At 40.4% G+C, this 15,840-nt stretch overlaps 2 protein-coding genes and 1 non-coding gene across 4 annotated transcripts in view; 1 reads left to right on the forward strand and 2 right to left on the reverse strand.

Annotated features, from left to right (window-relative positions):
* LOC125483366 (septin-6-like) overlaps positions 1-10,531 on the reverse strand; it is a 44,672-nt gene extending 34,141 nt beyond the window's left edge. Inside the window, exon 1 of one of the 2 annotated variants that reach the window (XM_048598322.1) lies at positions 10,026-10,241. In XM_048598322.1, coding sequence (XP_048454279.1) covers positions 10,026-10,064 — 39 coding nt within the window. In that variant the 5' untranslated portion in view covers positions 10,065-10,241. Of the gene's footprint in view, positions 1-10,025; positions 10,242-10,314 lie in introns of those variants that run through there. The other variant, XM_048598323.1, reaches the window with a different exon arrangement.
* On the reverse strand, positions 5,871-5,943 carry trnak-uuu. Its single transcript has one exon. It is a non-coding gene; the product is annotated as a tRNA-Lys (tRNA).
* A 225-nt stretch (positions 10,532-10,756) lies between the features above and the next one.
* sowahca (sosondowah ankyrin repeat domain family Ca) lies at positions 10,757-15,595 on the forward strand. The gene has a single exon (XM_020511684.2). It carries the CDS (start codon positions 10,971-10,973, stop codon positions 12,951-12,953), a length of 1,983 nt encoding a protein of 660 aa, XP_020367273.2. The 5' UTR covers positions 10,757-10,970; the 3' UTR covers positions 12,954-15,595.
* Positions 15,596-15,840: the final 245 nt, after the last annotated feature.

A 15,840-nucleotide genomic window follows, 5' to 3' on the forward strand; every position in this document is an offset into this window, starting at 1 on the left:
ATGACAAATGTACATTCTTTACTACACATGTTCACAGACTAGTAAAGCAGTATAAAATCAGCAGAATGTTTCATTTTTCTAACAGAATCATACAGCATGGAAACAGATCTTTGGGCCAACTCGTCCATGCCGACCATAATCCCAAACTAAACTAGTCCCACTTGCCTGCATTTGACCCATATCTCACTGCACCTTTCCTATTCATTTACAACATTTAAAAAGACATTTGGACAGGTAACTATCACTGCATCTACCACTTGCTCTGGCAGTTCATTCCACACTCGAACTACCTTTGTGAGAAAAAGTCAATACAGTGTGGAATTGGAGGAATACAGCAGGTCAGGCAGCAGAGAAGCAAGAGAGTTGACATTTTGGGTCAGTACCTTCAGGGCATCAGAGTCCAGATGAAGGCTCCTGACTCAAAACGTCAAACTCTCTTGGTCCTCTGATACTGCCTGACCTGCTGTGTTCCTCTAGCTCCACACTGTATTGACTCGGACTCCAGCATCTGCAGTTCTTGCTATCTTCTGTATGAAAAAGTTGCCTCTCAAGTCCCTTTTAAATTTTTCTCATCTCACCTTAAAAAAATATGCCTCCTAGTTTTGAACTCATTGACCTGAGGAAAAGAGCTTAGGCTATTAACTTATCTATGCCCCTCATGATTTCATAAACTTCTAATAAAGGTTACAGCCAATCTCCTATGCTCCAGAGAAAAAAGTCCCAGTCTATCTAGCCTTTCCTTATAACTCAAACCCTCCAGTCCTGGCAACATCTTAGCAAATCTTTTCTGAACCCTTTCCAATTTAATAATATCCTTGCCATAGCAGGGACCCCAGAACTGTATGCGGTACTCCAAAAGTGGTCTTGCCAATGTCCTATACAACTTCAACATAATGTCCCAACTCCTATGCTCAAAGGTCTGAGCAATGAAGGCAAGCATGCTCATCACCTTCTTATCCACCCGGTTTACCTGTGATGTAACTTTCCAAGAACCTTGTACCTAAACCACTAGCTCTGTTGGACAACATTACCAACGGTCCTACCATTAACTGTATAAGTCCTGCCTTATTTATTTTACAAAAATGCAATCTCGCATCTATCCAAACTAAAATCCTGCTACTCCTCAGCCCATAGATCAAGATCCCTTTGTAATCTTAGACAATCTTCTTCACTGTCGACTAAACAACCAGTTTTGGTGTCATCCACAAACTTAATAACCATGCCTCCTAAATTATCATTCAAATCAGTTATATAAATTACAAACAAAAGTGACCCAGCATCAGCGGAACACCGCTGGTCACAAGGCTCCAGTCCAAAAAACAACTCTCCATCACCATCTATTTTATACAGTCAAGCTAATTTTGTATCCAATTGCCTAACTCTCCCTGAATCCCACGCAATCTAACTTTATTGAATCAGTCTACCGTCTGGAACCTCGTCAAAGGCTTTACTAAAAGTCCATGTAGACAATGTCTACCACTCTGCCCTCAAAACACTCAAGTTTGAGAGACAATTTCCCAAATACAAAGCCATGCTGACTATCCCTAATCAGTCCATGCCTCTCCAAATACATGTAAATCCTCTCAGAATCCCCATCACTGATGTCACACCCACAGGTCTATAGTTCCCAGGCTGTTTACAGCCTTTATTTAAGAAAGGCACAACATTAGCCACCCTCCAATCCTCTGACATCTCATCCGTGGCTGTAGATGATACTAACAGAATTATGATCACTGGTCCCAAAGTGCTCCCTGGCTAGTACTTCAGTCACTTCACAGAATCTCTTCTAGGGACCCTACAATTTCTAACTTCCCACGATGTCCTGGGATACACTTGATCAAGTCCTGGAGATTTATACAACTTTATGTTTTCTAAGACCTCCAGAATTCCTCTTCTGTAATGAAGACTGCTTTCAAGACAATATTTATTTCCCAGAGATCCCTAGCCTCCATTTTTTCCACCACAGTAATTATTGGTTTAGTACCTCTCCCATCTCTTGTGGCTCCTTGTTGTTCTTTAAGGGTCCTATTCCCTCTCTAGTTGCTCTCCTGTTCTTAATGTACTTCAGGAATCTCTTTGGATTATCCTTAACCTTATCTGCCAAGGCTTTCTCATATCCCGTTGTATGGGATGCCCCCTCACACTTATACTCTTGAAGAGTATCACTTGATCCCAATGGTCTATACCTAATGTATGACTCCTTCTCATTCCTGACTAGAACTTCAATATCTCTATTCATCCATCTTTTCCTACTCTTACCCATCTTACTCCCTCATTCTAACAGGAACATAATACCTTTGAACTTTCATTATCTCACTTCTGAAAGCCTCCAACTTGCCAGTCGCCCATTTACCTGTGAACAGTCTATTCCAGCAATTTACCATCAAAATTTGCCTTACTCCAATTAAAGAAATTTAACTAAGGCTTATCTTTTTCCATAACTATTTTAAAACTAACAGAATTATGATCACTGGTCCCAAAGTGCTCCCTGGCTAGTACTTCAGTCACTTCACAGAATCATATGATCCCAAAGTGTGGAAACAGACCATTCAGCCCATCAGGTCCACAGCAGTCCTCCCACCCAGATGCACCCCATCCGTCTAACCCTGCATTTCCCATGGCTAATCCACCTACTGGCCAACATGGACAATTTAGCATGGCCAATCCACCTAACCTGCCCGAGGCTGGAACTGAACCCAGGTCCCTGGCACTGTGAGGCAACAGTTCTAACCACTGCACCACTGTACCACTTGCCCTACCTTTTTTCTCCAAGAGAAGGTAAAGTTTTGCCTCTTCTCTGGTATATACGACTACATATTGATAAAGAAAATTTTCTTGAATACATTTAATGAACTCCTCACCATCCAACCGCAAAACCGCAATCCCAGTCTATGCTAGGAAAGTTAAATCTCCCACTATGCATTCCTGTTATTCTTGTATCCAAGATCTCTCTACATATTTGTTCCTTAGTTTCCCTTTCACTTTTGGGAGGCTGATAATACAATCCCATCAAGGTGATCATCCCCTTATTTCTGAGTTTCACCCATATAGTTTCACTAGACAATCCCTCAGAAATATCCTAAGTACAGCAGTAATTGTTTTCCTTAATCAAAAATGCCACCCCTCCCTTTCTATCCTTCCTATAGCATCTAAACCCCAGAACACAGAGCCGAGAGTCCTGTCCCTCCCTCAGCTATGTAATAGCTATGATGTCCTAGTCCCATGTTCCTATACACATCTTGAATTCATCTGCCTTACCTGTAAGATCCCTTACTTTGGCAGAAATGCAGCTTAATTCAGAGTTACCTCATTGGCTGGATTTGCTCTTGCTTGTCTTTTCTAATTAACTTACTCTTTTTTAAATTCAGATCCTTCTGCATCTGTCTTTCTATTCTCACTACTTAGGATCTACCCCCACCCCGCCACCTCCTAACTAGTTTAAAAGGCTCCCAAATAGCACTAGCAAATCTCTCCGCCAGGACGTTGGCCCCCTTCTAGTTCAGGTGAAACCCGTCCCTTTTGAACAGGTTTTTTCTGTCCCAGAAGAGATCACAATGATCCAAAAATCCAAATCCTTTCCTATTGCACCATCTCTTCAGCCACTGAATTATGTCATCCTTATAAATGTGTACAACTTCCAGCTTGTCACTCTCCCCTTTAATAACATGCTGCAACCATTTTGAGGCATCCCTGACCCTGGCACCAGGGAGGGAACATACCATCCTGAGTTCACGTTCATGGCTGCAGAATCTCCTGTCTGCATCTGATAGCAGAGTCCCCGATAATAATAATTACTCTTTTGAATCTTGACAAAGTCCAATTAACTTAAAATTAATTCTTGGTGCCCAAGATCTGGCTGCCACCTCTGTACCTGGCATAAAATTCTTACTCCATTTTTTTTTCCCCCATTATTTTTAATTTCTGCTGGGAAAAAAGCAAGCAGTTTTGATCTGACTGCAATAAGGATTCAACCTAATATCCACCAAGGACACAACACACTGGCTAAAATAAATTGTATTTTCACAGTTACATGAGAAGTGAATTAAGGTTCACTGCAATTATCCCTTGTTTGAGCAAAATGAACATAATGATTACTGTTTAAAAATGGTATCATGACAACCACTGCCACTCCATATTAGCAACACAACAGAGACTGACTTCTTGCAGCAGTGATCATATATATTTCAGATTGCAACCAGGAACCACTACCATTTAGTATTTTATGCATACATGTAGCATATGACACCAGTTGCCTCAAGATTATTGGTATTACTAACATGCAAAGCTTGTATAGTGGATAATTTTTGTTATCAGTCATCGTTTTCAGATATTGCTTTTTTTGTCATCACTATGAAAAGTCCCACAGAAGAGAAAGAGACAATTATACACCATATTTCACAACCACAGGTCATTCACAGATTATTTTATTAACATGGTATAATGCTTCAAAAGCATTTCATTAGCTATAATCAGTCATGATGTAGCAACAGCAACACCAAGTTTGTCCCACAAACAGCAATATAACAATTTCCAAGGGATATTTTGCCTCCAGAAGCACATAGGGCCTCAGTTTAATGCCACATCTGAAAAACAGAAGAGCACCATCGGCCTACAGCATTACAGTGCACTCTAGGTTTTTGTCCTAAGAGACATGTGAATCAATAACCTCTTAACTCCCAATGCAAGAATATTTGCAATAAAACCACAACTGACACCTTAGTTATACTTTACCCTCCTGCAATAAATGTTAGCATTCCATTTGTCATCCCATATCAGTAGCTAAGTTTGGATGTTAAATTTCTGTAATGCACATCTTAAAGGTCGCCAAGTCCTTCTGAGTACCAATATTTACTCATCACATCCTTTAAAAAGAAACATTCACTTTTCCATTGTTTCTAGAACAGCGAATAACCTAATCATATTATGGTTACTGCAGAGGAGCCATGCAGCTCTCACCTGTGCTGGCTCACAGTAAGAGCAACACAAAGTTCCATTCACATACCCTTTCCCACATCCTATAAATTTCTTGAAAAGCATGGTTGTAAAACTTTCTCTCAGGCACTGCATGAGAGATGTTTTGCTATGTCATCACTGATGCTTTGGCCAAACACCTTAACTTAGTATCCTCTGGTTGTTGAGCCAATCACCTTGCAAGTTTATTCCTGAATATCTCTCATTAGTTGGTGAATACACCCAGTTGCTTCATACTGTTTGTTTCTCACCTTGAACCAAATAAATTTTGTCCTCGACCTCTCCAAGACATCATCGCTCAGAGGCAGATATCAAAAGTTGTCTTGGATCGTTGAGATCAAAGTATAAATTTTGAAGGGGGTGGAGACAATGAAGTATACAATACATTTGATCATACTATTTCCCAAAAGGAGACAGCATGTTTGTATGTATGCAAGTGGGAACAGGCAATAAGATTTACAAAAGTGCACACACAAATTACTGCCTAGTGTGAAACCTGAATCCATTCCTTCATATCAAATACCAGTATGCTTAAGAGTTAGAATCTAACTTCTATGTTTTGGGTTATTTGAGTGCAAGAGTAAGCACTAGGCTAGGGATAATTGTAAGTGGCTAAATCTCTTAAAGTCATAGAGTCATGAGTTACAAGTCTTTTTCTATTACTCTTAAACTATTGAAATGGCAGTGCAATCATGGTGACAGTGGAAGCTCTGTGATGTATTTTACTGCATTTTTCAGTGTAAAATATGGATGACAATAAAATCATTCATTCATATAGAATGGAAACAGGCCCTTTGGTCCATCTTGCCCACGCCAACCAGGTTTCCTAAACTGAATTAGTCCTATTTGCCTATAGTGTCATACAGCATAAAAACAATTGAAAGGGGATTTGAAAGATCTGCCCAAACAGAGACTTGAACCCTGGACCCTCAGATTAAAAGTCTGATGCTCTACCAAATGAGCTATCTGTGCTCATTAAAAAAATTTCCTTTGAGCTGGAAGGGAATGGGAAATCTTCTCCACAGTGAGCAAAGTTGGATCCTATTGTAGGTAGGAACAGGCTTTATAAAAGATTCCAATGAACTATGCAAAAAAAGTAAGGGTTCTGGCCAGCATTCTACACACTGTACTCCCTCCACCCCAACTCAAACACATTACCTGGTCATTCATTGGCTGCTTGTGCAACTTGCTGCACACAAATTAGTCAATGCACTGGTCTAAGAATACCACCATATGCAAGCTCCCCTCCAAGCTACACACCATCCTGCCTTGGAACTATATTGCTGCTCTTTCAAGCACTGGGTCAAAATCCTGAAGCTCCCTTCCTAACAGCATTGTTGGTGTACCTGCTCCACAGTGACTGCAGCAGTTCAAGATGCGGTGTTCCAAGTAGGTGGGTCAATCTCAGGAGCAATTAGGAAATGGACAACAATTGCTGATGTTGCCAATAACTCTCCCACATTGTTAACAAATAAAAAGCCATTAGGACATTAGAATATTGAACTTAGAACATAGAACTACACAGCACAGGGATAAACCCTTTGGCCACGATGTCTGTGCTGACCACATTGCTATTTTAAACTAATTCTATCTGCCTGCAAGTGTTCCATATCCCTCTATTCCCTTCATGTTCACGTGTCTGTCCAAAAAAATAAGTTTTAAATTACCAGCATGCTTCTACATAGTTGCACTATGTTTCAAGTACAATTTCGTAGGTCATTTGCACCTTTAAAGACAAACATGTTCATTATCTGAAGTGCTGATAGGATTCCAGTGACTACTAAGGCCAAATTGCATATACAAGGTTCTGCTGTAAACAGGGCAAGACATCGCAGACGACAAAGTTTTGGAGGAATGCTGGCTCCAGATTTCTAGTAAAAGTGCTACTGTTTGCATTTTCTTTTAATAGTTGCTTTTGAAGAAGCCTGTATAATGTTCAATTTTGTTGCACCAGGTGCAGTGATCCTGTGCAATCTTCTCTCAGGACTCAAAGTTGACACCAAAACTAAAAATGGTACTGATTGCTCTTTATCACTTCCCTCAAGAGACAACAGAGTGTGCCCCAGGCTCAACTTGTCCACAGAAGATTTGCTTTGGTGAGTGTCAAGCATTTAAGCTACGTGAATTCAACTGTGGCTATCTCAATACAGTAAGCAAGACACCTTGATAGTCAGAGAGCAGCTAATGTCTGGCCTTTTGTCCTGCTACCTCATCTTCAGCTTCTCCAGAGATAACTTGAACAAAAGTGGTTGAGATTCTTAGCTAGTAACTAGTCTATTTCTTATGTGTCCTAAAAAGTGGACAAAACTATTGCCTTATAAAAACCGGAAGAACAGCGGATGCTGTAAATCAGGAACAAAAACAAAGTTGCTGGAAAAACTCAGTAAAAGTCTGGCAGCATCCGTGAAGGATAAAATAGAGTTAATGTTTCAGTTCTGAGGAAGGGTCACCGAACCAGAAACTTTAACTCTGTTTTTTCCTTCACAGATGCTACCAGACCTGCTGAACTTTTCCAGCAACTTTGTTTTTGTTCCTGAATATTATTGGTTTGTAGACTTTCAGTTTGAGAGGCAGTCTTACTCCTCTTCATGAAGCTTGAAATCTGCCAAAAGCTTTGGAGTTGCTTTGACATTTCATGTGATTTGTTGCCAATATGGGCAATTCAACTGTGTGCTGCTCATAGAAGTGAAAGTATTCACTGTTGTCAATGTTATGATTCAAGCTGATGGTCACACTGGAAAATTCAGATCTTAGAACAAAACCTAGCATAACAGACTAAGTTTTAGTTTTCTTTTTGTTTATCATGGAGGTCAGATGTTAAACATGTTCACAAGAAGCTGCCAGTTTGCTTTTAACAGAAGTTTATTACATAAAACATCAACTATATTACATTAGACAACTATGTGAACAAATCTCATTACAAACATTAGAAAAAAGATTTGCTTGTATTGCTGCAATACCTTTACAGACACACAAACCTCAGTGAAAGAATCAACCTTATCTCATACAAAAGTTGTGCTCGGTTGTCAATTGTAATCAATTTCCTTTCGACAAAGCACCATGCAGTCATTATATCCTACTTTCTTCAGTTAATATCTCACTCCCCTAAGAACCTTAAAATAAACTGCTTACTCAGCTCACTATTACTTAGCATGCTAAACTCATGTCTTCAATGGCTTTGTATGATGCCTTCCTCTCTGATACACTTGCAACATCCTGCTACTGAAGCTTTCTTCTCAGTGACTTATCCCCAGCCCTGATTGCTTGGAAACTTTTAATAATCACAATTGCTTCTGGACCCTTGGTGGTCCTAAACTCAAGTCAGCAAACAACATAGCAACTATCACCTGAGGTGGCTTAGTTGAAATCACAGAACTTTTTGCAAATGCTATTCTGAACTCAATTACTTTGTAACTTGTAAAACAAAGTCAGATCTTCACAGAACGAAAAAGACCATTAAGTGTAGAAGTTGAGAGATCATGTTGAGATTGTACACGACATTGGTGAGGCCATTTTGAAGTATTGTGTACAGTTCTGGTCACCCTGCGCTAGGAAGGATATTATTAAACTGGGAAAGGTTCAGAAAAGATTTACCAGGATGTTGCTGACATTGGAGGGTTTGAGTTATAAGGACAGGCTGGGACTTTTTTCCACTAGAGTGTAGGAGGTTGAGAGGTGACCTTATAAATGTTCATAAAATCATGGCCAGCATATACAAGATGAATAGCAAAAGGTCTTTTCCCTAAGATGGAGGGGGGACGGTTTCAAACCTAGGGAGCATGCTTTTAAGGTGAAAGGAGAAAGATTTAAAAGGGACGTAAGCGGCAATTTTTTCACACAGAGGAAATGAACTGTCAGAGCAAGTGGTAGATGCAGGTATAGTTACAACATTTAAAAGATATTTGCACAGGTACATGAATACAAAAGGTTTAGAGGGATATGGGCCAAACTCAAGCAAGTGGGACTAGTTTAGTTTGGGAAACTTGGTTGACATGGACGAATTGGACTGAACAGTCTGTTAACATGCTATGTGACTAACTAAAATATAATGTTTCTTCCACTTTAGAACCCAAGCTCTCAAATAACAATACTATGTACTTTCACAACAAGTTCTGGGAATAGACTGAAACCTTGGGCTCAAGGTAGGGCTGCTCTGGCATGGTACTTCAGCTTTCTTCCGGATTATGTAAGGCCCTAGCACGTGCATGGATCAGACAACAAATCCACGCTACGTGGTATCTCCAGTTCTGAAGCGGCAGCCACATAGGAACAGGAGTAGGCCATTCAGCCAGAATCTCGAGCCTGTTCCATCACTTCCTGGGATCAGGCTGATCTGTGGCCTAAATTAATATGCTTGCCTTTGGCTCATAGCTAGTGCAATCATTCGCATATTTAATCAGCTTGTCAACAATAAATAATTTAAGAAATAAAATTTGATCTGCACACGAGCAACTCTCCATACTGTGGATCAGGACATTTGTTAGCTTGCTCAACTTGCGAGCAAACGCCAACACAGATGTCAAAACCGGGGATAAGTGGAGTTGGGAAGCAAACCACGTTGATTAAAAAGAAAGACCCAAAGTTGCTTTCCATTAACAGGTTCGATTCAATAATTGGCCGAAAACGAACCAGTACATTTTGCTAAAAGACCCATGAACCCGACTAACTTGAAGAGTGGAGACGAAGCCTCACCCCATTTCCCCCCACAGAGCCACATTCCACAGGAATATCAGCACCGCCTCAGTCAGGAATTGTCGGAAACATTCCGATCATTATCGGGAAACACGAACACTGGTTGGTTAATGACTGATTTATTTCCGCCACCCATCCCACAAAGAACCTTAAAATTTGACTACTCACATGGAAAGGAATCTTGCGTAAAACTGCACAGGAAATCTAAACGAGTACAGATTCAATGAAATGTATCTCCTCCCTCACCCCATTTCACTGGAAGGGCTGCGTACATTTCCCAGAGCCTTACAGCATGGTATACCCCTCCCTGTGGAATGCCCTGAGCCGGGGCACCGATCACAAACTCTTTTTACAAAACTCACCGCTTGGGTTTTGAACAACTGGCGCGACCTTAGCCGCATCTTCGGCGATTAACTCGTTATCACCACCGGGAACCGTCTCGGAAACGAAAACTAAGAAGGGGAAAAAAGTTAAACAACCCCGACGCGACCACTTCTTTTTCTCCCTTGACCCACCCAGACTGGTGACAACTCCCAGTCAGGGACCCGGGCAAATCTAAATTGTTTCGGCAATCCTGTGACGAAAGCGAACGAGTGACATTGTTGGGGGGGAAAAAAAACAAATTAAAACTTGGGAAGAGAACGTGCTCACCATTTGGCGGACGATGTCTGCCGAAGCCATCACGGGGCTGGAGCCGGTCGGAGCGGCCGGCGGTGACGATAGGGACTGGGTTGGAGAGGAGGAGAGAGTGGCGGTTGGGACTGAGGGGCGGGAATGGAAGCGACTGATGGTGACAGCTCGAACCAGGATCGGCCGGCGGTGACGGTTAGGACTGGAACGCAGATGATCCGTCTCAATCAGGGCACAATACAAGACCTACCAAACACACGAGGGATGGAGTACAGAAACGTGAGTGCAAGAAATTAATTGTGACCCGCAAAAGCACACACAATTACGATCCATCCGGTTTTAATGATTTCTAGTTCGTTAAAAATGCACATTAGAAACTGTCCACTCATTTAGTGTTTTGCCTTAGCATTTGTTCTCCGCCTTATGTCCCCTATTGTGCTATGGCCCAATGGTTGGTGCTTGATTGACAGCTGGACGGTGTGGGACCGGAAGTAATTGGTTGCTATGGGATAATGGGGTGGGAGAGTGTTTGCTTCTCACCACAGGGAAACTCAGCCGCAGCAGCTTGAGAATAGGCTCGTTAGTGAGAGGGAGAGAAAAGAGGCGGATAGGATGATGTTGCTCAAAGGTTGTGCTCGTCGGTTGAAAAAACGCTGCTAATACAAAATACTTTCGTAATGGCAGCGGAATTTAGCGTGAACGCCGTGTGGCAGTTTCTTTCGGACAGAGGAGGGAAAGTGCCGAGTGCTGTGCTGCTGGAACATTTCACAGTTTTTCTGAACAACCCCAATACGAGGGCAGACGCTCGAGGGCTGTTCAAAGAGTTTGTGAACAAAGTGGGGCTGGTGGTCCAAGAAGACGGGGTGAAATACGTTTGTTTGAAGAAGAAGTACCGGCATCAGATTAACTGGTCTGAGGTGCCTGCAGATGGTAAAGGGCATGGTAGGAAAGACAGTGATGGTGCAGCCGACGGTGTGGAAAATGGTGACAGACAATCTGGAGCAATCGGCAGTGGTTCGTCTGCAGAAGGGAGAAAACAAAGTGCAGGTGCAGAAGCTTTGACAGATCCGCCTAAATCGGTACTTTCGGCGCCAGTAGGTGACGGTGGGTATTCGGTCAACTCGTATGATGAGAAATGCAATGAAAGCCAACAGACTGAATCGGTGGACCAGCACAGTGCTGAAGAAAGGCGAGTTGCAAGGCACTCCCCTATAAATGGTACGAGCGCACAAGTTGCTTCGTCAAATGGAACTCCAACTGTGTCAAATATGAACACAGAAATGAAGAATCACGTCCAAAACGAGCATAATCAAGCTACGAAATTGGTGAGTGAATCCAGCCAACTAATTACTGAGTTGGACGAAACATTGGTACATCAAGACTTCTGTGACAGTGTTCAGAAAACGAAAAATGGTGGCGATCTGCTTGGCAGTTTCTACAATCCGGGCGATGATAGAAAAAGCACTCTAACCTGGAATTTGTCTGAAAGCACCGCAAAGCAGGCGCCAGAATCCGAAAAAATAGAAAACCTTGACTCCACAGAACATGATATTAAGTCAAAGAATGAAAGTAAAATGTTAATTATACCTTACTGCAACTTTTCACCTGCACAAGTCAGGATAAGCCCAGACATTAATGTCCGAAGATCTTCCCGAAAGCGTTTACAACGAAGCGTGGCAGTTAATCGATCAAGCAGCCTTTGTGATGATGGAAGCACAATTGAGATCTCGACCAATGCATCCAGCTCAACTGGTGAAAGCTTGTTAAGCACACCCAGGTCGAGTAGGAAAAATTTTAGAGAACTTATGATTAGCAGTTCACCTCAGCTGAGACATAGTGTTGCTTACAGTAACTCTGCCGCCTTTCTAAATATTAAACAAGGAGATTTGGGATCTGATCGAAATGATAGTGACTCCTCTTTGACTTCAAAACTTGGTGATGAAGATACAGGGTCAGTAGCACTTGATCCCTTGGAACACGAGTGGATGTTGCATGCTTCGGAAGGCAGATGGGATAGCCTCAAAGCATTACTGACAACTGATCCCAGTCTGATCACTTGGAAAGATTTTGTCACTGGGTTTACATGCCTTCATTGGGCAGCAAAACATGGTAAACCAGAATTACTGGCAATGCTAATCAATTATGCAGCCAAACATGACATTCCAATCAATATTAATATTCGGTCTAGTGGCGGTTACACCCCTCTGCATTTGGCTGCTATGCATGGGCATGCGGAAGTAGTGAAACTGTTGTCTGGAGCCTATGATGCTGATGTTGATATTAGGGATTATAGTGGTAAGAAGGCGTGGCAATACCTCAGCCAAGATACTTCTGAAGAGTTGAGGGGTCTTATCGGTGCATCTAGAAACACTGATTCTGAAAGCACGTTGCAGAATGAAAGTGGACGTTGGAGACTGTCAAAGGTTCTTCCTGCCAATCTGACCCACAAACTGTCCAGTGCTCCTGAAGAAGAGGCTTATACCGATGGCGCAATTACAAAACCAGTCAGCCGGAAAACCTCAACTAATAAGATAAAATTCAATCGAATAAGATTTAAAACACAAGTCATTCATTCTCCACCTTCCCTGCAAGGAATAGGTGATCAGAGAGATCCAAAAAATGCATTGAAACTCAGACCTAAGTCAACTATTTTTGGATAAAACCATCATAAGAGATTCCCAAGAAGAGCTGAATGTAGTATAAAACAGTTTATTTTCACTACACTTAATATAGTTATTAAATCAATGTTGCCAACTTGAACGTTTTCACTGTCGGCAAAGGAAATATTTGGTGCATATTTGTTAGGTGCCTTCTAATGAATTATGCTAATTATCTGTATTTATCTCCTACTCGAAGTATTGTTTTAGTCCTAAATTGCATTTTTCCACTAGAGTTGGCACTCATAATTGACAGAAAAAGTCCTCTATTTTAGTTCATTGCTATAGCATTTAGAAATACATTAAATTTGCCATACAACTGGAGAACATTGAGATAGGACAGAAAACCCTGCAGACTGTTGTTCTATAAAATTGTTGTCATACTTATGTAATAGTAATGGAATGCCAAGTGTCAGTGTAAATCTGCATTGTAAAATATTGAGAGACCTGGTGCATTCAGTTTCTGGTTCGTGGTGACATTATAGTGCTTCCAAATGTTAATCTAATAGTTCAATTGCAAATACCTGTGAATAACATTGAAAGTAATTTCAGTGATTTTAAAACAAAGTAGAAGAATTTAGTCTTTGAAATGCAGCCTTGGTTTCATTAAAAGGTTACTACAAGTAGTAACTATGGTTATTACAAGTTTAAATCTATGTTATGTAAGTTATGACCAGATGTGCTACTTTGAATGTAATAATGGTGATTGGTTATGCTGATAAGATGGCTAGAATGAGACAGGTTCTAAGAGGGGCATTCTTTCTCTAAGTAACGTAACACATAAATATTATGAAATAGCATTTGTAAACTTAAAAGATGCTAATTGACTAAATATATCTGTAATAGAATTTTTCATCCTCCACTTAAGAAAATATATTATGATAGAACCTATTTTGTGTCTCCACTTCCACCCCCCCCCCCCCCCCCCGACAAGCATGTGCACACACACCCAAAGGAGGACAGTATAAAATCTTATAAAATGTTATATAAATTTATAGGAATGAATTTTGTTTCAGGAATCTGTTTTAAGAGGTGAAATAGGAAAATTATATTTCATGGTGCACCGAGAAATCATAATCATAATCGGGCTGCTCCTTTTAGTTTTTGCAGTTAGATTCCAGAGAAGTCCTTTTCTTTTACGGATACTTGCAAAATATACTGCCAATAAATGGATTAACTTTTAGTTGCCCTTAGTGCAGCTTCTAGAAAAATGAAATGAAGCTCATTAAGTTGTTGAACCACATACTGGCTCAGTACATCATGTTCATACTGCCCTGAAAATACCAGCGACTTTTCTTTCAAAGCTGAAATGCTGCTTAAATTAAGGTGGACATTAATTTCAATAATTAAGTGAAAGCGTAGGTACTATTGCTATAGGAATTAACTGTGAATGTTTTCAAAAACATCTCAATATGCCTTTAGTCATATATTATGGAAACTTAAACATCATATCTCTATTTGCTAGTGTAATATAGTTTCCTGAATCCCATGACAAGTCTGTAATTTTCTTCCTTCAGATTAAGTAACTTGATTTGTAATAAAATTTACTGTGGATTAAAATTGTTATCCTATTTCCAAACAATAGAAACTGGGCTTAGTGTGTTGAATGTTGTGGTTTATAAGTGTTTCTGCAGATGTAGATGGTGTCAGATAGGCTGTGTTGCATTTGAAATATTGTTTAATTAGGCTCTTAAAGGATACTACAGTTTTAAGTTGTAACAAACTGTTAACTCTGTTCAGAATTATAGAATGTATAGTCTTGAACTGCACAAATTACAGAAACTGGATTGCTTGTGGCACTGAGCAAAGCTCTATGTTTAATGTAAGATAATTAATTGTTTTCTTAAACATCTCTCAGATTTGTTTTCCAGTATAAGCCATTTTGCTTTAGTGGCCCTTTAAATGTCATTCAGAACATGTATATTTTATAACACATTTCATGGTCATTTAGTCCTTATGGATATGCCTTAGAGGTTTGGAAAACTATTACTATTAACCTCTGCTATACTTTTCGTCTCCATATAAATTTCCCATAAAAAGGGGTTTTGAGGACGAGATAATCTTAACTGAATTGGTACTGGATGTATGTTCATGGCACAGAATTAAATGCAGTTTGGCAAAGATTGGCAGTGTTATTCAGAGAATTGCAAGGATAGCTAACGTGAAAGACTTATAATGTTTGCTGTCTGTGCGTTCTAATTTTGGAGATATTTATTTGGAAAGAGTAGGTTATGATCTACTGCTGACATTTGCCATAAATGACAAGTGTTTACAATGTTGACAAGTAGTAAAAGTGGAAAAAGACTGTTCTGGTTCCTTTCACTGATTTCCTCTGGTATAATGAGTACAAAACCACTTTTGGTGCTGTGGACTGAAAAAGCCAAACCATTGTGCCTGGCACAACTTGAACTAGAGTGACAGTCAGACCATTCTTTCGCAGCCAGTAAGAGACACTGATGCAGTATTAGGTAGGGCAGGAGAGAATAGGGAGAAGGCTAATAGCAGAGTCTGATAATTAAGCAAAAGAAATGCTAGTTTAAAGAATAAACAAGTTGGCATGAAATCAGAAACAAGATTAGAAATTACTAGAAAATCTCAACAGGTTTGGCAGCATCTGTGGAGACAAAGCAGAGTTAACATTTCAAGTCCAGTGACACTTCTTCTGTACCAGAACTGAAGAAGCATCACTGGATTTAAAATGTTAACTTCTGCTTTTTGTCCACAGGTGCTGCTAAACGTTTTGAGCTTTTCCAGCAATTTCTGACTTTTGTTTCTGATTTCCAGCATCCGCAGTTCTTCTTGGATGTCAACCTGATTGCCTCATGTCACAAGCATGGATCAAAGTACAATTTATAAGGATCATTGCAACACCAGAGCACTATATCATACA

Source organism: Rhincodon typus, chromosome 6 (genome assembly GCF_021869965.1).
Source record: "Rhincodon typus isolate 14 chromosome 6, sRhiTyp1.1, whole genome shotgun sequence".
Taxonomy (NCBI): Eukaryota; Metazoa; Chordata; class Chondrichthyes; order Orectolobiformes; family Rhincodontidae; genus Rhincodon; species Rhincodon typus.

Bases quoted from the DNA above. Each gene is read 5' to 3' on its own strand.
- sowahca (XM_020511684.2), top strand. From the start codon at position 10,971: ATGGCAGCGGAATTTAGCGTGAACGCCGTGTGGCAGTTTCTTTCGGAC.